Below are 26,052 nucleotides of genomic sequence, written 5' to 3' on the forward strand. Positions count from 1 at the left end.
GGGAAATTGACTGGCGTCCTCTAGTGCCTACATTTCCATACTGTCGAGGAAAATTAAAGTCTATAATTTATTATTATTTATTGTTATTATCAATATTTTATAATTAAAAGTTATTATATTTTAATCAGATAATTTAATTGAAAAAATTATTTGACAATTTTTGAATCTTCAATCATAGTGAGGAAAACATATCCCACTTTTGCATTGTCTAGATGGCGTTACAGACAGATATTTAGGGCGTTTTCATTTTTAGCAGTATAACATCAGGGCAGCCGGGGACGATGTTATCGTGCACAGTTCTTAGTTACTTCTACGCCTTCTTGGTCGTGGATAAACAAAATTAAAATTTTACCAGAAAAGAAATAGTACTTTTTCAAAAAAAAAAACGTCACGGTGGTGAAAAACATATGTTCGAGTTTTCAAATTTCGAGTTCCTAAAAGACTGAAATATATATTTGACCAAAAAGATATTTAGGCTACTGAGAACCTTGAGTCTACCTTCCGTGTCCACTAGCATGATCTCCCTTAAGAAAATAACATGATCCAACGTTCAATTTTGGATCTATCAGCATTGTAATTTTTTCGAATTGAACACATTTTGTAATTTTGATCGAAGTCGACTTAATTTTCTGCCCAATTTTGGAGACAAATTTGATCCACCATTTTCGTAATGGCTAATACCTAACGATTATCTCACAAACGGCAAGCCGCTCAAGCTAACCTGACATATTTGTACCTCACTCTCTTCTCAAGAGCGGTCTCTCTCGCTCATATATGCTCGTATCAAACGCGTTTACTGATAGTTCATCCCTTTGCTTATTTATATTTTGTAAGAAAAGCGACTGCTCACTCATTCGCTCATTACTGCAAAAGCTCTCTCGCACTCAGCTCAAAGTAAATATAATAAATTCCGCTCGTCTCATAAAACAGGTCAACGAACGTAGAAAACTGAATCAGTTCTTTAAAAACCACTGAAAACCTAAACTAATTCCATCATATTATCTATATAATCAACAAAATAAATTCTAGAGATTCCAAAATGATATAATGAAAAATCAACGTAAAAGCGTAGATTTAATAGCCCAGAATACACGCTTTTTAAGCTCGTCTCAATTGTCGAGATTTTAAGAGTGAAAAAGACAGCTCGAAGCCTCGGCTCTTTTCTCGCTTAACCTATTACTAATAGCAGCGCAGAGGGATCCGACATTCTTAAAAATCCTACGCACTCTAGAGAAAAACCATTTTAAAAATCTGGAAAGCAACTTGAAAATCCCGAAATCTAGGCGAAAAATCAGTTCCAAAATCTCGAAATCAGCCTAAAAACAGAAATCAACACGAAATTTGCACTCCGAAATCCAAAATCAGTTTCTGATATCTGAAATCACCTTGAGATTCAGAATCCGGTACACTAAATTTTCAAATGTCGGAGCCCTCGTGCAGCGCTCATCTCTCTTTCACTCTTTTAATCACTCTCAAATTTCGGTTCTCGCTTAATAACTAAATATAGAGGCAGCTTCGCTCTACTCCACTCAATTATTTGAAAGTTAGCGCTCATTCCAACGCCAAACGCTCCGACTCTCACTAAAATGTGCGGAAGGCGCCCATCACAGGTTTTCTCTACCCGTTTTTGTACACGCTAAAACGGCTACACCGACTTTTTTATTTTCCTCGCTAGCTGAAAAAAAGCTTGTGAGTTGTCGGATTCATCGAAAATTTGAGATTGAAATGCAAGGGGTGTTATTTTATTTATTGTTTGCGTAGTTTTATTGCTTTTTCAAGGCGCGCAAATAAATATTTTTTCTCGGAAATAAATATTTGATATCAAATAAGGCTGGTTCAAAAAGCTTTAAAAAAACTATTAAACATTAAAATTTCAAATTAATGATAAGTTAATTACAACCGTACCAGTACGCTTTACTAACTTAGCAAGGGGTTCAACCTTCGCAAATTTTGTTATTTCAGAAATCAGGGGTCAATTTCAGAGCGTAGATTTCTGTTTTTTTAGGCTGATTTCGAGATCTTTGATCTGATTTTCGCCCAGATTTCGGGATTTTCAAGTTGTTTTAAAGATTTCTAAAATCATTTTTTCAATAGATAAATGATAAAACGGCAATAATTTGAAAAATATTTACAATCTTACGTAAAACAGCAATATTTTTCCAAATTGATCAAATTGATCTAAAAATTAAAATTTTGATAAAAAATTTATAAAATTTTATAAAAACAGATTAAGCTTGATTATTTATTGAAAATCGGGTAAAAATGGATAAATTTAATTTATTTGATCAAATCTTGACCTATTTTGATCAATGTGATCAAAATGAGTTGAAGTAATTCAGAATGAGTTAAATGAATAAATATAAGAGAAAATGAATAAAAATGGCTGTATAATTGGCTAAATATTTTAAATGTTTGGTAATTCAAATTATTTTTAAAAAATTATAAAATTTTAAAAATTTTATTATTTTGATAAAATTGATCAAAAAGGTGAAAATGGTTAAAAATTAGTAAAAACCAAAAATTTTAGAGAAAATGAAGAAAATGATATAATTGTCGAACAAATATCTAATTTTATTTAAAACAAATTTAATTTAAAACATTTATAAAACAGGTTAAACATGATAAAATTTTATCAAAATTGATAAAAATTTATTAAATTTGAATAATTACCTAATATTGGGTAAAAATATTTTTAATTTTATATATTTGATCAAATCATAACGAACTTTGATAAATTTCATCAAAATGTTATAAAATGAAAAAAGGAAATGGGTAAAAAGTGCTATAATAGTAAAAATTTCTCAAACTTCATTTAAATTTGCTTTTTGTTTTTCAAAAATGATCAAATCGGCCAAATTTCACCAACTTAGAATCGGTTCCTTTTCTCATTTTGTAACATTTTGATGAAATTTATCAAAGTTCGTTATGATTTTATCAAATATATTAAATTGAAAAATATTTTTTTAAATGTTTTCCATTTTTAGTTTTTTACTCAATTTGGTAATTTTTTACTCATTTTGATCAAATGGACCAAAAACAAAAATGCATTTAAACTTGATGAAATTTATTTTTTTTAATCAATTTTAATGTATTTTTCCGGTTTTTGAAATTTTGTTATTTCCAATGGAAAAATTTCCAAATTATGTTTTCAAAAACGTTTTCGGTTGCCATGGCAAAACGAAAGTCCGTCACAACTTTTCCTTCGCAGGTTTTTCAAGTTACATAGAGGTGTACATTATACCCGATTTTGAACAAAATCGGTGATTATCACCTCGGGTCGTCTCATTGGGAGTGTGGCAGCGCGTTCTTAAAATTATTATCACACAAAAGTACCATCTTGGCCAATCGCTATAAAATAACAGCGCGTGTCAAAACTATTGAAGTTGGCTGTACTCGTGGTTTTTGAAAATACCTTTATATTATTGGGGGTAACGGGTCACCGGAGTGGGCTTCAATCACGTCGGAAGACGTTAAGTTTAGGAAGCTTACTGGTTGAATCATTCTCCCTAAGTAAAAATATAAGTAACATAATATACATGTATATAAATTATATATAGGAAATATTCCAATTCCTATTCTCACAACGCTATGTCATTGAATGATAGTCTAATAATAATAATAATCAGCTAGACTAATACCCAAGGCACCACCTTAGGCCTAAGTCATCTAGCGACTTTTAAAGCCATCAATTCAGGTGGCCGGGTTACAATGCGTAGGAGAGTGGTGGCTAGACCTTCATGCCACGCGAGCCTACAGCTCCCTACACTATCTATTACCGTTAACCTCCACAAGTTTTTATGGAAGGGGAAACCGAAGAGCTCACGGGAAAAGCCCTTATACCAGCGGAGAGAGAACTTTCAAACTCAACGCGGAAGGAGTTGTTCCGAGTTTTCACACAGTGCCCCAAGTTGGGATCGAACCCAACTCCTCCGCCTGCGTGGCGAAAGTGCTAACCACTCCGCCACCCCACCATCCGTTTCACCAATGACTATATAAATCATTATGTTTCTAAGGACTGACAAAGCAATTTACGATTATATTAGTTAGTTATTATTCAATTTGAGAGTTGAACGCGTTTTCGCTCGTATTAATAATAATAATAATAATAATAATCAGCTAGGCTAATACCCAAGGCACCAAACTAATTTCGCCAGCAAAGAGAGAAAGGAGCTAGTTTCCGGTTAACGTGACTTCCGATTACGCAATCACTCTACGACAGACTATCATTAATTGAAATCGTTCAGTGTCATACTTATGTTATAATGTTACTTATGGTAAAAATAAAAACTTGTAGAAGTTAACGGTAATAGTGAGTGTTAGGAAGCTGTTGGCTCGCGTGGCATGAAGGGCTCGCCACCAGCCTCCTACGCGTTGTAACCCGGTTACCTGAATTAATGGCTTTAAAAGACGCTGGGGCCTGGCTGATTACTATTATTAGAGAGATTATGTAAAGCGCTCCAGAAGTTTAAACAACAACGTCGGGGGTATCTAGCCGTTCGAGGATAAACATTCTTTAAAATTGGTTAAGCGCACTTTCAGGTCGCCGGCTAACGCAATCAAGTAAGTTTGCAATTGAATTTTAACAAATTTCACACCTTTCGCTAACCCAGGCTACACGAAGAATTTAAAACGTTGTTTTAACAGTATTAAAACAGGCGTTATGAGTGTTGTCGAAACACAATTATTGGTTTCTTCGTGAGCCCGGGTGTACCGGGCCAAACGTCTCTCTCCGTAGCTTTGGCCATGGCCGCCATTGTGGGCGCGAATTTTTTATGAATAGGAAAAAGCATGGGTGACGTTGTGTGACGTAGCACTGCCATTACTCTAAACTCGTACTTATTTCACCAAATTCGTCTAGGTGTACCACAGAACCACGGATACACGTTACGCTTCACTGAAAATTAGAAACTGTTCCGAGGAGAGGTATATTTCGGCTGGCCAACTTGTTAACAAGTACGCTGTTGGATAAATAATAAGTTGTCATAACCTTGGAGGAATAAAACAAGTATACAAGAGTTGCGGAGAGCTGCGAAATCGGTTTCGTCAGTGACCGTGAGCTCGCGCGAGACGGAGGGGTTCAAACGCGACTAGCGCCAACTGCATACGGAATTTTGCAACTATTCTCATTTTATATCATTGTTTTCGCGTCGTCTGGTTTGTTTTGAAACATTTCTAAATTCCTTGCGCCTTTTTCCAAAATGACTCGTATTTGTTTGGAGGAATAAAACAAACCAGACGACGCGAAAACAATGCTATAAAATGAGAATAGTTTCAAAATTCCGTATGCAGTTGGCGCTAGTCGCGTTTGAACCCCTCCGTCTCGCGCGAGTTCACGGTCACTGACGAAACCTATTTCGCAGCTCTCCGCAACTCCTGTATACTTGTTTTATTCCTCCAAGTCATAACTCGGTCTCGATTTGTTGAGTTTTTTTTTTTGAGATACACACACATCGGTGTCGACCGAGGCCTTAGACACCAGCACACACACACAATAACTGATTAATCAGGGCGAGATATGTGTAACGGCCCCGCCAACGGGGGGATACGTGGGGACATAAGTATATGTATTTGTACCCCGCTGCTCCGCCTTAAGCACTACAGCGGCCACCTTAAACAACCAGCCCTGGACAAAAGTGCGCTTTGCGAAACAACGTTCGGCCAGTGAGACAGCCATTTTGACCGCCTCACATATAGCAAACAAACGCCCTCATCACGGCCCAACAAAAGGCGACACCATGGGCTGCCCGAGACCCACCCTCGCACAGCTGAGGACTAGAGTGGCTTCCTCTTCCACTGCAAACTACCCTCCTTAGTAGGTCACAGAATGACGAGTGTGGAACACCCATGAGGTTCCAGTGACCCAGCGCCCCGATCACATGACCTTGAGAGCCGGGTATGGAGCCCCCCACAGCCTCCAGTGACCCCCTCACACCACTAGATAGGGACAGTGGGGACAGGGGTGGGGACACCCTTAGCGGAAGTATTCCGACCACCCGTTAGGGGATTGGTGGTCGTCCTCACACGGCCATCCACAAACTCTGCCTCCCGGACGCCTGGGATTACAGGAGTGAGCCACTACTCCCGGCCGATTTGTTGAGTGGGAAAATTATAATTTTCAGTATTTTTATTTAAAAATTTAAAAAAATATTACGGCGTGTCCCGTAAGCTCAAGAGAAAAATGGTCTCGTCCTGAAGTTGTGAAATATTCGACTCCGAAATACAAACGGGAAAGCAAAAGGTCTAAAATGTTCACGTGACCCCCGACGTTGTTGTTCAAACTTCTAGAGTGCTCTGAATAGCTATTTTCGTTACTTCTAAACTCCTTATCCCATTTCTTCCACTTTTTTAATTAATGAATAGTGTTTTTTTGGCTGATAGTACGAATGAAGCCTTATTGCCAAAGAACCAAACTAGAATTTATTAAAGCGCTTAGATAAATAAGAAAACTGTTTATCCGAAACCTCCCTACAGGGGGTATTTCTCCGTTAAAACCTACTTTTTGAGCTGGAGTCGCCGTATCTTCACCTTTTTGAAGTTTTAGATGTCGACTTAGAAACGCGAAGTTGGAAAGAAAAATGTCCGGGTCTACTTTATCTGGCGCGTGAACGAGTGTTTAGTAGCGGAGCTTTTTAAGGCACACTGCCTTTATACGCGTCAAGCGAATAATGTTCTTTTTATAGCGAGCTTTAGGATGAGGATCGTATCTTTAGACTTTTAAACGGAATACTATTTTATGAAAATAGCCTCGATATTAAGGGGAGCTCCCCTAAAGAGTACCCGAGTTATGGTTATTTTTTCCCCACGAGCAATATCCCCAAATCCTTCAGAAAGGCACGTACATTGAGAGAATATAAAAGCTGAACTCCTTAAAAAAAGCTACAATTTATACATCCTAAATTCCTAACCAAAATATAATATATTTATTTTACAATAATATACAGGGCTGGCTGGTTTAATCCACACTGGTCTAATGCGAGGCTTAAACCACGGTTTAATCCTTTACGATTTACTCTAAATTATCGCCAATTATGTGTACATTGTCGTACCAAAACACTACGAAACTAAAACAAAAACGTCTTCTTGGCCAAAATATTTGTACATAATAGAAACTAAAACGTCGTTTCTGGCGAGAATTTTGTAATATTAAGAAAACAGAAAACAATTATTATTGGTTAATAATAATTGACTAGACACAGATAAAGTATCTAAACTTGCGTGCTTGTTTAAAGTCTTTAACAAATATGTTAAAGAGAGTCAAAGAAGTGTAAGTAGAATAGTTCATAATGAAAAAGGATAAGAAAGCTAAACCCTAAACAAATTTTAAGAACCTTAAAAACTTACAAATAGCTCGTACCAAAAGGTCTTCTAGCAAACAAAAAGACGCGAATTAAATGAAATAGCCGGAAATTCCAATGGTAGACCGGTTTAGACCTACAAATTTCTTCAAATTTGTTTAGGGTTTAGATTTTTTAACCCTTTGCATTATGGATAATTCTACTGATTCGTGTTTGTTATCACTCTTTGCAATGTGTAAGCCCTTTAAGTATAGTCCCAAAAATAAAAAAGTTATTTTTTTAATGTGCATATAATTTTGGTACTTTTTAACTCAAAATAAATTTTAGCTAATTAAGAACAGTATGTACAGTTAAAGAGAATTAACACAAGTGAAAAAAAAACAGTTCAAAAGTAATGTAAACCAGTGTATAAAAAACCTGGTTTAAACCAAAAAAAATGGGTTATTTTGATTTTAATTTTCTTTCCCCCAACCCTGATAATGAATGCCGCCACTGAAAATAAAGACAATTTGTATTATATTCAGTTTACCTATGTACATAACGTTTTATAAAAATTAGCTCTACTTCTATCCTTTTAAAAAGCTTACAGGAAACAAGAAACCTTTCTCGGGAACTTGAGGCATCTCACATCTGTGGTTCAAAACGTTGCGCGTAGCTTTGACGGCTAAAGCACTCGCTTTCTGGTTTTGTTGGTGCACTAAGGACCTGCAGTTTCAACTATGGTACACCAGCGTACCCGACGTGATTGAACAAAATATCACATTATATTCATTTTTCATTTTTGCTTTATGGAGAAAAGTACAAATGTTGAAATGTTGAGGGTGTATTGCTGGTAGAGTTTTAAAAGCATTAGGGGCCTACCGTCAAAGAAAAATTACGTTTCTTCGAAATATCATGTCTTAGATAATTATAATAATTCGCCAATTTCTATAATGTAAAAGTATTTTCAAAAACCACAAGCACAGCCAACTTCAATAGTTTTGACACGCGCTGTTATTTTATAGCGATTGGCCAAGATGGTACTTTTGTGTGATAATAATTTTAAGAACGCGCTGCCACACTCACAAGGAGACGACCCGAGGTGATAATCACCGATTTTGTTCAAAGTCGGGTATAATGTACACCTCTATGTAACTTGAAAAACCTGCGAGGGAAACGTTGCGACGGGCTTTCGTATTGCCATGGCAACCGAAAACGTTTTTGACAACATGATTTGGAATTATTTCCATTTAAAATAACATGAGAATCTGAAGGATTTTAAGGGTCCCCCAATTGACCAAATTGTATTTAAACTGGATTAAATTTATTTTTAAAATCAATTTAAAATTTTTTTAACGTTTTTGAAATTTTCAAAGTTTTTCATTTTTTAAAAGGTTTCACCCTTAAAATCCTTCAGATTCCCATGTTATTTTCAATTGAAAAATCCAAATCATGTTGTCAAAAACGTGTTCGGTTGCCATAGCAAAACGAAAGACCGTCGCAACTTTTCCCTTGCAGGTTTTTTAAGGTACATGGAGGTGTACACTATACCCGAGTTTGAACAAAATCGGTGATTATCACCTCGGGTAGTCTCCTTGTCAGTGCAATTTTATTTTAAACCGATACATGGCGATAGTGTTATGTAAACTGGCAAATTATTATGTCTTTAGCGGTTTCACGCGTGTTTAAAAATCTAAACATTGAAAATGAACCTGGTTCTCAGATTGCTCTTCCAAAATGGCAGACCAAATCCGAGGGGTCGGACATTTACCAAAATCCCGTACAATTTGCCTAAAATCACAAAATCTTTCAACTCTCTCTATGGTAAATTAACATTGAAATCCTAAAATCACTTCAAAAAGTATTGAGGAAATCGCCAAAATCTCTACGAAATCGCGAAATCCCGTACAAAATAATGGCAAGTGTCCGACCCCTCGACCAAATCAAATGCAAAAGCGAAACAAGTAACCGGTTTATTGTGAAGTATGCCATCCGATCATGGCTCCCGCGGGTCGCAGGGTGGTTCCAAATTATTTTTATTTTCAAAATGCAAAATGCAAAACATTTTATCCATAACTCAATATGCAAAATGCAAAATATTTTCTCCATAATTCAAAATGTAAAATGCAAAATACTTTTTCTAACTCAACATGCAAAATGGTATTTTTCATTTTGCACGAATTTTCAAAATGCGTTTTGAACAACCCTAGCGGATCGTCTCTGTTATGATCAGAAATATGTTAATTAATTACTCCAAAGACCAGTTTATTTAACCATGGAGTTTATTTAACTGGGTTCGAAGACCAGTTGAAAAAAATTATTTCCAAGACTGTTCACTATACATAGCGCTTTACAGCCACCGATGGAGGCTGAATTTTCGGAGGTCACGGGACGTAAGTGGGTAATCTCTTGGTCATCAAAGCCGTCAATCGGAAATCTAGTTCAATTCGAATACATAGAAAACATGTACGGAATTCTATATTAGGGTGTTTCTTTTCGCTTGTTCCGGGATTTCGGAGTACGGTAAGAAGAGTAACGCTATGACGTCATTTTACTCCGATTCTGTGGTGGAGAATAGTTTGAGTCGGAGTAAAAACATTTTCCCAACATGGCTGCCTGTGGCCTTTTTAGCAGATAAATTATGGCTAGCAGACGACAAAATCCAATGTACTCCTTTACACCTTTTCAGAAGGAATAAAATGAGTAGCCCTAATCACGGCCAACTTTGATCACGCGCTGTTCGGGCTACAGCGGCCAACACATTCGTCGAAATTCCGCGAGCAAGGATTGATTTCAATGTAAAAACTATTCTAAAAATAATAATCCGCTAGGGGCGCTCACGTCATACACATCTTTTGCTCATAAGTTAACACAGAAACGTCAATGAATGAGATGGCCGCTGTAGCGCGAGAGATCAAAGTTGGCCGTGCCCTAATACACGGAACAAGCGATTAGTTTAGAGAAAAAGTGACATAATTACCAAAAGTGTGACAATCCCTGTACTTTCGTATACAAAAGGTTTAATGAACGCTCGACTAAAGATCGACCACATAAAAGACTATTTATTGTCGCCTTTCTGGATCCTTTTTACCTCTCCGAGGGGACAAAGTCCCCTAGGAGGGGTTATACAACCAGCGTATCTGTCTGTGGGTCTGTCTGTCAGGCCTGCGAACGCGTTCGCATTTTCGGTGCAAAGTGTAATCACTGCGTACGCAGTTTCTCGAGATCTCTGCGTTCGCAGTTTCTCGAAGGGTTGGCAAAACCACCGTGTGACGGTGAGCGTTAACGGATTCATTTGCGGTTTGGTTTGGATGGTGTTTTTTCGCTCACCGTCGTGACGGTTTGGTGTTTTACGTTTTTGTAATGTTTATGCGTAGGTTGTGAGTGTTGAGTTGTTTGTGTTCTGATGGTTGTGCATGTTGAGTCTGTTGTGTTTGTATGGGCATTTTCTCTCCAACTTCTTCCTAATGACTTTGGGACGGACCGAGTGCTGAGTGTAATGCTACCTCTCAACGTCCAATGGCAGGGTATCCACCGGTTGTACACGGTATTCGTCTTAGTATCAATTTGCGATCGCATCGGGCGGGATTTGAACCCGGGACCTCCTGCTTGACAGGCGGACGTTCTACCACAGAACCACCGACACTTGTTACGCTTTATTGAAAATTAGACCTTCAGCTTTATCGGAAGCGTATTTAATAGAGTACGAAATTTTGGTTTAATTGAAATAGAATTGAAATTGAAATTATTGCATCGAAGAAATTCTAATTTAGCGTTTCTCTATTGATTAAAAACAAATGCGCCACCCAGGTTTCGAACCCAGGTCATCCGGCTTGGCAGTCGAGCGCTCTACCACAGAACCACCGATAGCTCCTTAGGTTCACTGAAATTAAGACACGCATCGTAAGCATAATAGGTAATAAAGTCTTTTTTTATTAATGAATTTATGAAGGCCTAATCTGGTTTTTTTACGAATGAAATTTTAAAGGTTAAATCTTGTTTTCGCGCAGTCAGCCGAGATTAGAGGGTTAAAGGGTAGACCCTTTGGGTGGTCCACTTTGTTAGTTTTTTGTTATTTATTTACGGGTATTATTAACGACCTATATATAGTTGTGTTAATTCAAAGGAGATAATTTAACGTTAATTGCTTAAGAGCTGGCGGTTAGTCAAGTGGCTCTCTGTGCTTTGTTGATGGTAAGGTTTTTGCTTCTTGTAAATATATTTGGTGTGGATATTTGGATATCTACGATTTCTAACGCAGTCAATGATTTCCTGGGTGTGCGAGTCATTATATGATATTGGAAATTGGACGGCATTGGTCTTTTTCATGCGGTATGTGTCACAACGTCAACTGGAAGTCTACGAGAGTTGAAATAAAATGAGCGTTAAAGATGCGGCAAGTATTTCGTAAGCGAGAAAAATACAAATACCATCTGTAGATATTTCTTTCATTAAAATTTGCTTAGTATTATATTCAACTGATAAATATGTACTGTAAAAAGGGTTAAATTCAATTGTGCATTGTTTTAGTAAGTCTAACTCGCTGTTGTAACTACCTAATTTATAATATTCTGAATAAATTAAACTCGACTGTTTCGTCTCAATTATTTAAATTAAAATTAAAATTTTATACCGGGCAGGGTTTGAACCGAGAATACGTTTTTCGTAAATAACTCTGAATTGCGGAGATATCTTTGGGGGTCGTGTCGAGAAATTAATACCACTAGGGACCATTCTTCCAAGGAGAGGTATATTTTGGCTTGCCAACTTGTTAGTCTAAGGTATTATATCGTAGGTAGATGGCGATATCATCTCCGCAGAACGACGAAAAATAAAAAAATTCACTAACTTTGACCAGTGCTACTTAGTTCCTCCGTTCCTCACTACGAGGCGTTATTTGTTGGTTTTAACTTCCTTCCCTCTCCAAGGCATACTTTCCCTTCTCCCCTCCCAACTTGTATTTCGCTCGTAACATTCATTACGAAATAGGTCCGATTGACACACTTTTGGTCATTACGTCACTTTTGTTTAGAGCCGTAGTAATTCTCATCCCCGGAACAGGCGAATAAAACGTTTTGGTGTAAGAAGAGTACACTTTTAGTGCGAGAACAGGCGAAAAGAAACCACCTATTATATTTGCTATTACTTTCCAGAGTATTTGGAGCTTAGTTTTCATTTGGACGATTGCCAAGATTGGATCGTACCACGGGATCTATAGGGTATTGTGACTAGTAATCTTCGCGGTGAGCGTATTGGCTCGGATTTAGCTCGGCTGTAATAAACGGCGCAATAGTAGAGCGCTTTTCATATTTATCTCTCTGTTTCTCCCCGTGGGATGGTAATTAATTTAATATGGTGGGTAGTTTTATATTCCCATTTCTGTTTCTGGGGCCTTCTTCGGTGTAAGTAATTAACGCGCGTATGACTGATCACTAGTCTCTCGAGAACGAAGGGGACGCGGATAGCCACTTCGTAAGAACCCTTTCGCGGGACTCGCCAACCCTTCCCCTTCGACTTCCAGAAGCTACCGACGCGGACTTCGCGTTCACCGGACGCCGCGTTGCGGAGTACCGCGCGAAGGTAAAGACTGCGACTCGCGGACGTAACCGAACTCTTTAGGTGTCGCGGTCGTTAGGGGAATTTGGAGATAAGCCTCGGGGTTGGGGCGGCTCTGGCGTAGTGGCGCCATCTATCATATTCTCTCTTTCAAATAGTGCTTTTTTTGACGGACGTCATTAGGCGGCCCTTTTTCGAACGGGCTTACTTTAATAAAGTCATTTGAATATATCCGAGAAGTATTGGATGCGCGCGGAAAAACCCTGCTTATTCTTTTTCTCTTTTAACTATTCTCTTTCGTATCTCCTTTTCGCGTGTTGTTCTTTGGCCTATTTCATTCGTAGACGTCGTAATGCCAGAAGCGAATACGCGAGAAGTGAATCTATGTAGAACCTAGGAGCAATAAACACAGCACTGCCCACACGAGGAGAACGCAACCCGTCAAAAGTCGTGCATTTTCATATGTACATTTTTCATTGGTTAGATGCTTTAGCGCCTGCTGCCTTCGAAAGGTAAAATTCAGAAATTGTCTTCCCCCCGCCATTAAATCGTTCAGCGTAAAGGCTCGTCCAATGAAATTTGCACGCAACACTGCCTTAGCGCGTTTAAAGGCTAGCTGCGTTCTCCTTGTGTGGGGTGCTGTGTTTATTACTCCTAGGTTCCACATCAAAAAACGATCCAGTGCTAATAGCTCAAAACCATTAACGATACTACGTTGGTTTCAATTAGAAATGGGTTCCCCGTCATATTTTAAGTCCAAACAACTTTGACCATACCTAATTTGACGAATAACAAGTCGAGAAATTTGAGACAAACAAAAAGGTCGCGATGAAAATAATGTACCAGAGACCAGGTGGAAGGACAAATAACTCGAAATGTACTCATTCTAGATTATCAAAATTTGCTAGACATACACGTCTTTAGAATTTTCCAATGAAATTTGTACACAACACTGCGTTAGTGCGTTTAAAGGCTAGCTGCGTTCTTCTTGCGTTTGTGGCTCCTGTAGGTAGAACCATAGTGGCAGAACGAACTTGACTAGTGGCGTAGCTAGGATTTTTATTCGTAGGGGAGGAATAAAAAATGTATAAAGTTTGTACAACGATACATTTCGGGGTGGCACGTTCCCCAGCGCTCCTTTTAGGCAAACGCCACTGACCTTGAATAGTCGCTGTCGTCGTCGGGAAAGAGTGAGTGCCTAAGGCAGGTAAGAGTCCTAGCAACGATGATCCTTTGGCTTATCGCGAGTTATAACGGAGAATTTTTCAACAGCTTTCGCGGTAATTGATAGATGGCGTTAATCAATCTGAGTTTTTAATTTTAAAGTTGCCAGAGCCGATAGGAATTTAGTACCCTTAGTTTCGGTTTCGAATCCATCATTATTCCAGCTCAACTTATCTTAATTGTTTCGATGTCAAAGATTGAGGGCAATGTTTGAAAGGGAGAGGACAGACTGTGTCTCAACGCGAAAGCCCGCCGCTAAGCCTCGCCAGCCGGTAGTTCATCTTTTTGGGAGAGGGACGATCCGGGGGAAAGTGTCCTTCTCCCCCCCCCCCCGTGTTTGTCCCCTCGATTCTATTGATTTTCTTCTCCTCCTTCCCGGACGTACGAGATCTCCTAGGCCTTTGGCCATCCCTTTTAGCAGCTAGCAGACACGGCCACACGAAAGTCTAAAAGACCAAAATAGGAGTATACCGATAGGTTTTAGCAAACAGCCAAAATACCCGGGAATAATAGTTGCCTCGCTTTGCAGACTTCAAAACGATTGGTTTCAATCTAATTACTCGACTTAGTAACTTCGTTTTCAAGTACTTTGATTTATAAGACTAGGTTTCTATTTGGTCCCCAAACTGAATTTCTTTGCTTAGTACCAAATCAAAAAAAAACAATTTTTCCTTAAAACATATCATTTGACTTTTTCTGGCATAAAATAAAAAAAAACAATATAAATCACAACGGGCATTTAACATGAAAAATATAAATTTTGTCTGTAAACATTCTTATCACGCAGTCCCGGAATTTTAGACAGATAGTTGCCCCATCTGTTGTGCCCAGTTGGAATTATCCTTTTCAGGAGGGGGGAGGGGCGAGAGGAGCGCGTGGCCTGTACAAAAGCGATCGCGAAGACGTCTTTCAAATCATTGAAGGCCAAAATAGGCCGCGTCGTAGGCCGTAAAGCTATATACGATAAACGGGAATAACGCGTCGTATTGTCGGGTGGTTGGTTTTTGCAACGCCTTCTCTCTCTCTCTCTGGCGGCCCGCGAAGAGGTGAGCCACCTCTCTTCCCGAAGATAAACCCCCTAAAGCGGAAAATTATATTTCGGAGGCCGCGTTCCCAGCAATGAGAGAGGGAGAGAGAGAGATTAGCCGTATATTTCCCAGCCTTAGATTCTCTGCGTGCGAGGCGCGTCAAGCCGAAGGATTGGTTATAAGTTTTAATTACGCTTATTTCGGGCAAAGGGGGAATTTCGCGTCTAAGGGCTCTTTGATTCGTTTAAGTAAATCGCTTTCAATTAACAGTTAACTCGTTTGAAATCCAATCTCTCGCGGGAGGCTTCCTCACCCTCCTGGACTGCACCCGCTGCTGCCGTAAAATGTCTTAACGCGTCCTCCTATAGAATTACGCCTGTGATTTTGCATTATATGGTAGGCTTTTAACAGCAGATACAAGATAGCGGAGCTCGTGTGACAATTTCATTCGCTGAAGGCGGGAAATGAACCTTTTTTTTTGCACTAGTGGACGCGTAATTTATGTACTATCATATGGAACATAATCACGTAAAAATGGGGATATTAAAACATTTTCTTTTATGAAACTTTGTTCGCGGGATGAGTCGTACATTACGTAATTTCCAAGTCAGTGTCTAAAACGCGTCATCAACTTTATAGAAGGGGAAACGGAAGGTATCGAAGCGGATTTGGATTTTCTGACTTTGACAATCGATAGTGTATCTCGTTCCTCGCCATCAGGAGATTTCGTTTCCATGGTAACGAGGATTATAAGAATTTTCCAATTTTGGGTCCACTTAATATCGTAGCAATTTTGTCTATGGAAATGTTATACAAACTAAGGCAAATTATGTCATCGAAGGCCTTTCTAACCGAAATTTCAAAGGGAGGGGGTGCTGATTAAGGGCACTATCGTACCGGCCCCCTAAAAAGCGTGTTTGTCGGCCCTTTTCCGTTGGACCCTGGGGATTTGGTACCCTGTTCCCCCCTTTCTGCACGGCCCTGTGATTGTGTTACATTTGCTACTTTTAATTGTAACAAACAACATATTGTCAGTACATTATGGCTACAAGCTTATTTTGAAGGTGCTTCTGGAATTTTTAAGCTAAGGTCATACTAGACCTCAAAACCTAGCTTCAATCAGTTTGAATGCCAGTTTTGACCAAATAAAAATAGATAAACTATCCATGAAAACTGGTTTTGGGTATTTTTCCAATACAAGTCGATCTGCAAGAAAACGATATTACACCCTAGTGTGCTACTTCTCCTATAACAGCCGTGAACAGCGTATGGAACACTTCTACAGGGGCTAGTAGGTCATAAATAGGCCAGATTCTTATTACAAATAGATATAAAAATGACTTTACGTTCCTAAAAGACGAAAAATGAGCTTCAACTATGCCTCGCTATCTCCTGACTAACTTATAATAAATAGGATCCTTTATTTATCTGGCGAATAAACAGACGCAGTCAGTTCCCAAAAAACTAAAAGATTTCCGGTACACCCTGTTACAGACCAAATGAATGGTGAAACTAACTTCGCGAAAGCTATAGATCAGAAAGCTAGGATGATCTATTTTGGGCGTTCTTTATTGGCGGCGGAGCGGCTTGGACTTGCTTGACTATGAAAAACGAACTCGGACACTTTTATTTCTCGAAAAAAACACGCCGCCATTTTTTCTCCACTGATTTTGTTATTTTAGTTTACTTTCCCTGTCCATTTTCATCACTGACTTCGAGTTAAACCTATTGGCTTTTTATCGAATTCTTTTTTTTAACAAAATTTAGCGAATAAATCCTTTTTAACGAACTGCCAAGCTCGTGTCGTTCGTTCTTGGTTTCTGGCGAGATTTTTTTCGCGTCTAATTTGAAAACCGTGACGTAAAACAGTCCCGCCCTCTGCCGGAGAGACGCGACTATTCGGAAACATTCTGAAATTATTTTTTTTAATATGAAATATTTGTTTTAACCGGTTCAAATCGGTTTCGTTCGGGCAAATTCGCGTGTCTCGCGCTTCGATGCTTAATATTTTTCGCTTCATTCTTTGTACTTTGGTTTCCGGGAGGAAGGAAAAGCCGTTTATTTCAATCGATTTTGTTAAGCCTTTGTTAGTTTTTCTTCGGCTAGCAATCTAAAACGTTTTTTATCGCGTTTGCTAGGGGGAAAACTCGATTAGTAGAGTTTTTAAATCTCTCTTTTTCTCTTCGTATTGGCATGGCAAAAGCTTATTTTCAGTTGGTTTGATTCCGTTGCTTATTAGGGGATACAGAGTTAGGCGGTTTCAAAATTGAGCCCTTAAAAGCTTATTGGGAACTAAAATCGGCAAAAAAATAAAATAAAGTATTTGAAAAAAAAACTGCCTCAAATCTAAACTCGAGCATATTTTATCGATCGACGGAGACTCGAGTAGCTGCTTTTGAAATTGACCATCCGCGTCCTGTCAAGAACGGCCAAATTTTTCATATATGTTTATGGAAAAGTAAAAAGGTAAAGGAAGGTAGACTCGGCCAATTTCTCTTCTTCTAAGCCTCGTATCTCTGTTTTCACTCGCGGAAAAAATAAAATAAAAGTTGGCGCCATCTCTGAATAACTCTGATCAAATATAATCCGTTGCAAAAAGTCGAATACTTACCACTTTCTACTTCCTGGACGAATTTTTTGACTGATGTTGTGAATCGTCCGACCAAATTAGAACCTGCAACAGATAATTAACATTAAATTCAATTCAATCTGTACATCTATATTGATAACAAAAGTTAAATTTAAAAAATGTTTAGAAAATATCGGTTTTCAAACCATATCCGAAAAGCACACTGAAGCTTTCTTGTTTAAAATGTAATAAGCTTTTCTATAAAGTATCATTTTCTTTCTTGTTTTGATGTTGCTGCTGCGTCATGGATGACGTATCGATGACGTTTTACTACGAAAAGCCCTGGTCATAAGAGTAATTTCGACGAGGCACCCTGTTTTTAAGCATAAACTGAACTGAACTTCTACGTATTTCGTGACGAAAGAGCTACATAAAAACTAGTTCAGCAGGCGTAGCTTATTTTATTGAAAGGCCTATTGTAACCTCCAGTGCATTTACACATTTACGTTCTTACGTTTTTTCAAGAGCCCATTATATTTCCGCATAGCCGGTTTTTAGCTTTGAAATTCGAAAATTTATAAATTAAAAGTTTACGTTATGACTCAAACATTATCGCGACAAATTATTTGATAAGTAAAAATACTAATTGACAAGTATTTTTTTGTATAGTAAAAAATCGGTTTGTCCAATAAAATATATTTTTGTAAGTATTATATTATTTGCCCGGTATAATATATTTTGGTCCAGTAAAATATATTTTTGATAAGCATTATATTATTTGCCCGGTAAAATATATTTTGGTCCAGTAAAATATATTTTTGATAAGTATTATATTATTTGCCCGGTATAATATATTTTGGTCCAGTAAAATATATTTTTGATAAGCATTATATTATTTTCCCGGTAAAATATATTTTGGTCCAGTAAAATATATTTTTGATAAGTATTATATTATTTGCCCGGTAAAATATATTTTGGTCCAGTAAAATATATTTTTGATAAGCATTATATTATTTGCCTAGTAAAATATATTTTTGCCCAGTAAAATATATTGTTGTCCAGTAAAATATATTTTTGATAGGTATTATATTATTTCTTATCCAGTACGAACAATCATTGGCGCTTTAGCTTTGGAAACGACAGACCTCCCAATTTTTGACCCATTTGATGAAGTGGAGGAAATACGGCCCAAGAAAAGAGCCAAAAAAATATAAAAAAATTGTGTGTTTGCGAATTATTTCGACAACAAAAAATCGGCCGAAAATCCTTTAAAACTCAAAGGTACTTGGGGTTTCGCGTATTCAAATACCAATGAAGAAGGTGTCGCTAAGAATTATCGGTGCAAAAAAGTGAAATCACGAGCTGACCAGTACGCGTCTTCCATCAAGTTAGTGTTTAATTGCGTTAGTGATGTTCAGGACAGACATAGACCATACGTCATTAAAACTAAGACTGGATTTGGAATGAACGAAGAAGTGAAAAAGTTATATTCTAGTTTTGTTTATTAAATCTCGCGAAAAACCACTCGAATCCACCAAGCCTTCGACAGGTGAATAACGTTTTGGTTAATTTAAAGAAAAAACGTACGGACCATCTCAAATAAGCTTAGGGGAACTTGGCAACTCGCTAAGTGACTTCGGGAACACAGTGCTGTTCCGGAAGAAATCTCTAAGCCGTTCGTTTTGGACTACTTTACGGATGACGCTGATGATGGCAGATTTTGGCTTATGGTATCAAACAAAATTATTTTGCAAATTACACGTTTTTACACGTGGATGCTACGTACAAATTAGTTTGGCGGGGATTTCCAGTTCTATTCGTAGGAACCACAGATCGAAATCGCAAATTTCATTTGTTCACAATTGCTATTTGTACAAATGATCAATTGAGTTTATCTTCCGTAGTTTAGCGACTAGCCTGAAGAAGCTTTTTGACCACGATTTGAGACCCACAGTTCTGATCGCTGACGCTGCACCTAGCATTCGGAACGCTTACCAAAATGTCTTTGCAAAAATGGGGATGATTGAATAAAAAAGAAAAGCTCGTACCAACTTAGATTCAAAGATAATTTTTAATTCGAGCAGCAAATTCGTGAGAAGCTCAACTGGAAAATTTAGCTACGAGCTACAAAGATTTCGATGTCTTTAGAATTAAAACGACATCTTTTAGAAAATGTATCTACCCTCAACGGATGATTACAAAAATGGCCGTTGTTCAATGTTCATGCCCAAAGTTCCTTAAAACATATTTTTGTAAACATATTTTAGGATTCGCAATTAGATTCAAATACGTTGAAAAAATAAAATGGGGTAGACCAGCCAAAACCAAAAACGCCCTCCTAACTCACGAGTCAGTCATATTTTTTCTGTAACTTTAAACAGATCTGATCGAAATACAATATTTGCCTTTAAATATCGAACAGTTCGATTTTTCCAAGATTTATTTAGAAATAAATTACTTATCTTAATACTTTGCTTAATTTTGTTTTTTTTATAAGCTCATTTTTCAATAAAATATTGCCCTAGTAATATTTAGCATTTTACTCTCGTTTAGTGTTCAAAAATTAAAATTATGCTGTTCATTTTAAAATTTTATATTCGCTAAATTTGTTAATCGTTACTGGAGAAATAGTATTTTTACTGGACAAAATGGAAGAAAATACATTGTGGTTAAATACTAGCCAAAAATTACTTTTACGAAGTAAATGCTATTTTTTTACTTTTGAGAGTGTTTTCAATTTCCCATGGGTAATAATAATAAAATAAAATAAAAGAGAACCCGTGATCGGGGCTTTGTTAAATACAGTCTATTTTCCTAAGGAGTGGCCTTTAAGGGAATATAACCTGCAAAGCAATCTTTAAGGAAGACCCCTTCAATTTTTCAAATTTCCCTGTACAGTGGCGCCAAACATTTCTAAAGCCAAAAGCCAGAGCGGCCCTAGCTGCAAACGTGGGTGTTCCACATCAAATACCTGAGGTTATATTCCCTTTAATTTTCTTTCAATGGCGCTGTTCGGCGCTGTTTGGTAGCGACGGGGGCCAGCCAATGAGTTTAAAAATACGCGTGACGTCTTATATTCGACGTAGTTTATGCCCTACCATAGGTCAAGAATCTAAGTGGACTCATAGTTCAGGCTTTAAATCGGAAAATCACGATAATTAATTTTTGTTCAATTTTGACAAAATGGCGCCGTTGTGGGCGGTTAAATGATTAGGCTTAGTAAGTTTTAGACCTTTTATTATTGAAATTTGGTTCTTTAAAAGTTTAAGTAATGGTAATTAACCATTGTGCTAAGTAAAATTAACCAGTAAGCCGCGTATGGCTGAGGTTTTTTTATCAAATTCACTGGAATCCATTTCATTTCTGAACAACTTTCTCGCACGTGCTGTCGCCTTAGCCCCGCCTAAGCCTCTCGTAGTGATAGTTGAACAGAAATCTTGAGGCACTTCCGATTTAGGCCACACCTACCGTGTCAAAATATCGGGAATAGTGAGTCCCCTTAGATTCTTGGTCCATGGCCGGTTCCAATGGATCCATAGACATTCCACGTTTATACGTGTATAATTTACCTCTGTTATCTTATAAGCGGTGCTGTATTCCCTGACTAACCTCCATTATAACGCATTTTATTGTTCAAAGAAAAACTTTGTTCAAAATGTATTTCACTTGAACGGGCGAGTATAACGTACGGAATAAGGCAGCGCATTGGCGTTCAACACGCGAAATAGGTGCGCTCGTAAATTTCCAGAACTCGGGTTCTTACTTCCCTTAATAGGGGGTTTCCTTGAAGGAGCTTAGCCGGCCATTTTTAAAGATGGCGAATAAATTAATAGTTTAAATTTTTGTTTAATTTTTGTTAAATTTAATATTTAAATAAATAGGATAACTTTAGAACAATAATTGAACGCTAACATAAATTTTAGACTCAATTGGGATTTTCAGGACTAGAGAATTTGAGCGAGTCTAATATTGTAGGACTCCACCTCCCAAAAACCGGGACTCGAACATCCCTAGTTTTTACGGTGTTCCTCCTCGGACGCAAACTTCGTAATTAGATAAGCATTATTGTTCTCCGGAGACAACAGCGCGCCGTTCTTTTTTCCCGCGGACGGATTTCCTTAGCGAGGCCTTGGTCTAACTCGTTTTTCCTTTACTTTGCTAGAAAGTTTGGTCACGTACTTAGCTGCTTGTACGTAATTTATTACTTTAGCGAGCGTCATCTGGTGGCCGGTTTACGAGTTCCATTTTACCACTTCGAACCTTTTAATTCGTTTTTTCCTTCTCTTCTTCGAGAAAATGACGGCAATATTAGACCTTTCGTAGTTAATATTTCTACTTCAGTGTGTTCCGGTGACATCTGGCGGAAAAAGCTGATGCTTCGAACGGTTTTTTTTGGTCGATTTTGGAAAGGTTTAACGACTCTGGTCTAGAACATGCTGATTCAACTGGTGGTGTTCCCTCAAATATTTAGCGAAAAAGATATATATTTCAGATTTTTGCTCGGTTCTTGACTATCTAGTCGATAAGTCTCGCTTCGTATAGGGCTACTTAAGTTTCTTTTGAGGAATTACACGTTGTATCCCTCCGCTGTAGCAATGGTAAAGGACGACTGAAATTCCCAAGAGACTCTTGGGGTGTAATATTTTTATTAGCAACTAAACAAAGATTTAGTTCCAGCTAGGAGCAACAAACGCAGCACCCCACACAAGGAGAACGCAACCCGTCAAAAGTCGTGGATTTTCTCGCGTACAGTTTTCATTGGTTAGACGCTTTAGGGCCTGCTGCCGTCGGAAGGGGAAAATTCGGAAATTGTCTTCCCCCTTTCCGTAAAACGCTCAGCGTAAAGGCTCGTCCAATGAAATTTGTACACAACACTGTGTTAGCGTGTTTAAAGTCTAGCTGCGTTCTCCTTGTGTGGGGTGCTGTGTTTGTTACTCCTAGGTTCCACATCGATATACAGGGTGTAAACGAAAAACGATCCAGTGCTAATCACTCAAAATGAGTCTTAACTACGAATTTGAAATCTTCCGGACATATAGAACGTGCCGGGGGTAACTTGACAACGGAAATTTTCATGACCCTGAACCATGTCTTCAAGGTCATTCAAAATGTATCTCGAGAACCATTAACGATACGAAGTTGGTTTCAATTAGAAAAGTGTTCTCCGTCACATTTTAAGTCTAAACAGCTTTGACCAAGTTTATAAATTTAAAAGTCCCCTACCAGATGAGAATTTCTAGCAAATTTTGATACTCTACTATGGGTACTTTTCGAGTTATTATCCCTTCAGCCTGATCTCTGGTACATTATTTCATCACAACCTTCTTGTTTTGTCTAAAATCCCTCAATTAGGTATTTCGAAAGCTATTTAGACAAAAATTTTACGGGAACACGTTTCTAATTGAAATCAACTTTTTATCTCTAATAGTTCTCGAGATAAATTTTAAATGACGTTGAAGACATGGTTCAAGGTCATTAAAATTTTCCGTTTCAAATGCCCCCTTGCACGAGCTACGTGACCTGAAAATTTGCAATCAGTACCAAAATGAAATTTTGACTTATTAGCACTGGATCGTATTCATGTTTACACCCTGTATATATCTATATATATATATATATATATATATATATATATATATATATATATATATATATATATATATATATATATATATATATCTCTCTCTCTCTCTCTCTCTCTCTCTCTCTCTCTCTCTCTCTTTCTATATCGGGTGGAACTATTGCTAAGACCGAAATGTAGTAGTAGTAGTTTTTTCCGCGACAGCATTAGAGACTGCGTCGAGTGAATATGATGTTTTTAGAACTAGACTCGAAGGGTGTTTCGATTCCGGGCCTCTCTACGTGCGAGGCCGAAGATACCTTATTTGTTTTGGAACTCTCTCTGGTCTCTAATGGTTTTCCTCTGACCCCCCCCCCCCCTTTTGGTTTATCAATGCGCTTGCGCGAAATCTTTAAGAGGGCAGCGTTGCCAGACGTATGAAAACTATCGTCCCTGTCTATAATATTGAACTGATTTTTCGGCCGTAAAATGTTTTCGGATATTAATTTTCAAAATATTCTGCGTCTCTACCATATAGCCTGACGGGAGTAAAATCCGAAGTAACAATATACATAAGTATGACACTAAATGAAGCTGTGTAACGTACCATCATAAGTAACAATATACATAAGTGTGATACTAAGTGAAGCTGTGTAACGTACAATAATAAGTAACATAATACCATTAAGTACTCAATGACGCTGTACGCGGTTTTACACGATACTTAATTGGTTTCCCTTTGAGATTTTGTAAAATTAGAAGTATAGTGTTTTGAACATGCCTGGGGAAGTAGTTTAAAACATACGATGTGGAATTTCTATTAAGGCCGACTTGTTTTAACACATTCTTATCCCTGATTGGCAGTGCCGGACTTAGAGATCCTGGGCCCCTTTTTAGAAATATAGTAAATTTTGGTAATTGTAAAACAAAATCTTCAACGCAGTTCAACCTTGCAATTTCTAAAATTTTCATGCCTTCGTTAACGGTACTTAAGGTCACTGGAGGGTCCCTTCCAAGGATGGCCCCCTAGGCCTGCTGATTAGTAGTAAAGAAAAGGAGAGCCATATTTCTTATAAAGTGGTTAGTAACACTGCTATAATTATACTATCCGCGAGATGACAAAATGGCGCTATGCACTTTTCATCTGCTCTCCCATTTTTCCAAGTTTTCAATAATAGTCGTCATCATTAAAATATATCTTGAAAAAAGGAGAATGACGGGAGTATATCCGGTAGATGGCGCAAGCGTCACGTATCAAAAACATCTTCATACCTTATTTATCCTTCATGCCCTTACTTAGTTGTGATTTTCTCTAGTGGCTAAATCGTGTCACGAACAAATTTGGCGTTTTTAGCTGGAGTATAGAGAACGCGGTTTTGGAAAAATAGCCGTCTTATTATAAACAGGAAACTATAGACTCTTTTTTTTTTAATTTTGCTGGGCGCGTCCATGTTGAGTTTACCCCCCTTAACCCCCATTCTCCATATTCTGGGACCAAAGACCCGAGCCTAGACCCCCCACCGGTGGTTCCAGGTAATGGCCGACTAGCGGGCGGCCAAAAATAGGGGTCGAATAGACCGCGAAAAAGAGTGTATATACATTTGGAATTTCTAAGGAAGACTACGTTTGCCCTGATTATTACCGTCCAGATTTTCGCTGACGACATCGTTCAGTAAGAATGCATTTATTTAAACCAATGGAGACGATCCACCGCCATCATGGCCGAATTTCGTCATCGGCGTGGCCTTCAATCGCCAAAGAAGACGACAGTTTGAGGAAACCGAAGCGATTTTCTTTTTTGGAAAAGCGAAAAGCGCGCGTCTGCCGCGACACCTGGTGAGAAGTCGGTGAGACAGAAAAACAACGTAAAAGCGCGCTGCTGAAGACGCAAAAAATATGTTTTGCACGCGCGGCGCGTTCCAGTTATGAGAGACCTAAGCCTAAATTGCGCGATTTTAAAAGTTAGGATAGTTCGCAAATCGCTCATACGGGGTCAGGGGCGCTGGCGGCAGCCCCTAAGATGGCGGCGAAAATTCAAACCCAAACACCTGGCTTTATTTTTCGTTTTAACTTTTTGGGCGAAAAGCTATTTTTTCAAGACAAAAAAAGGTACGTGTTAGTATATTGAACGTCTTGTTAATCTTTTGATACGGAAATAAGGCCATATTTGGAAAAGCTTGGCCGTTCCCCTTTAAAATCGCGAATCCCACGTTGATGAATTTTTACGTTTTATTTTGATGTCGCTAAAAAATAAATATAACTAATACCATAAATAACATAAGTAACGTAAGTATGTTGGCTTTCAACGGATTTAAATACGTAATACCATAAGTCTATAAGATTATTCCATAAGTTTGTCACTTTGGGGAATTTTTTACTGAGAGCTAGTAATGGAGTGGCGTCATCGCAAGAAGAACATTTCCCCGTAGCGAGGCGCTGTCAAAGGCTACGTGTGACGCGGAAGCAAGCGGACGCAAAACGGCGACGAAGCCCGTAATGCAGTTCTCTGTTTTGCGAATAGCTCTCAGTAAAACTTTTAATATATATATGCAAATATAACGAAGTTTTTATTTATTACAAAACTTACTAACAAACGCATATAGTAACAAGTGTACCATTACCTAAGCCTTAAAACTTTTACATGAGGAAGTGTCACACTTATGTTTTAATATTATACACTTATGGTAATACATCTTACAATAATTTCTGATTTCACCAAATTTAAGTTCTACGCTACTAAACAATTAAGTATTAGAATTATAAATTAATATAATTTCTTAAATTATTATTATTCCAAGCAATCTGGTCCGTTCGCGTATTTTTCTTCGCGATGAGATTATT

At 38.0% G+C, this 26,052-nt stretch overlaps 1 protein-coding gene across 1 annotated transcript in view; it reads right to left on the reverse strand.

The window, feature by feature from the left end:
• LOC149948244 (uncharacterized) overlaps positions 1–26,052 on the reverse strand; it is a 67,483-nt gene that overhangs the window by 5,398 nt on the left and 36,033 nt on the right. Inside the window, exon 2 of the mRNA XM_090173216.1 lies at positions 17,694–17,756. Coding sequence (XP_090029342.1) covers positions 17,694–17,756 — 63 coding nt within the window. The remainder of the gene's footprint in view (positions 1–17,693; positions 17,757–26,052) is intronic.

This window comes from Leiobunum rupestre, chromosome 4, assembly GCF_980474605.1.
Source record: "Leiobunum rupestre chromosome 4, qqLeiRupe1.1.hap1, whole genome shotgun sequence".
Taxonomy (NCBI): Eukaryota; Metazoa; Arthropoda; class Arachnida; order Opiliones; family Sclerosomatidae; genus Leiobunum; species Leiobunum rupestre.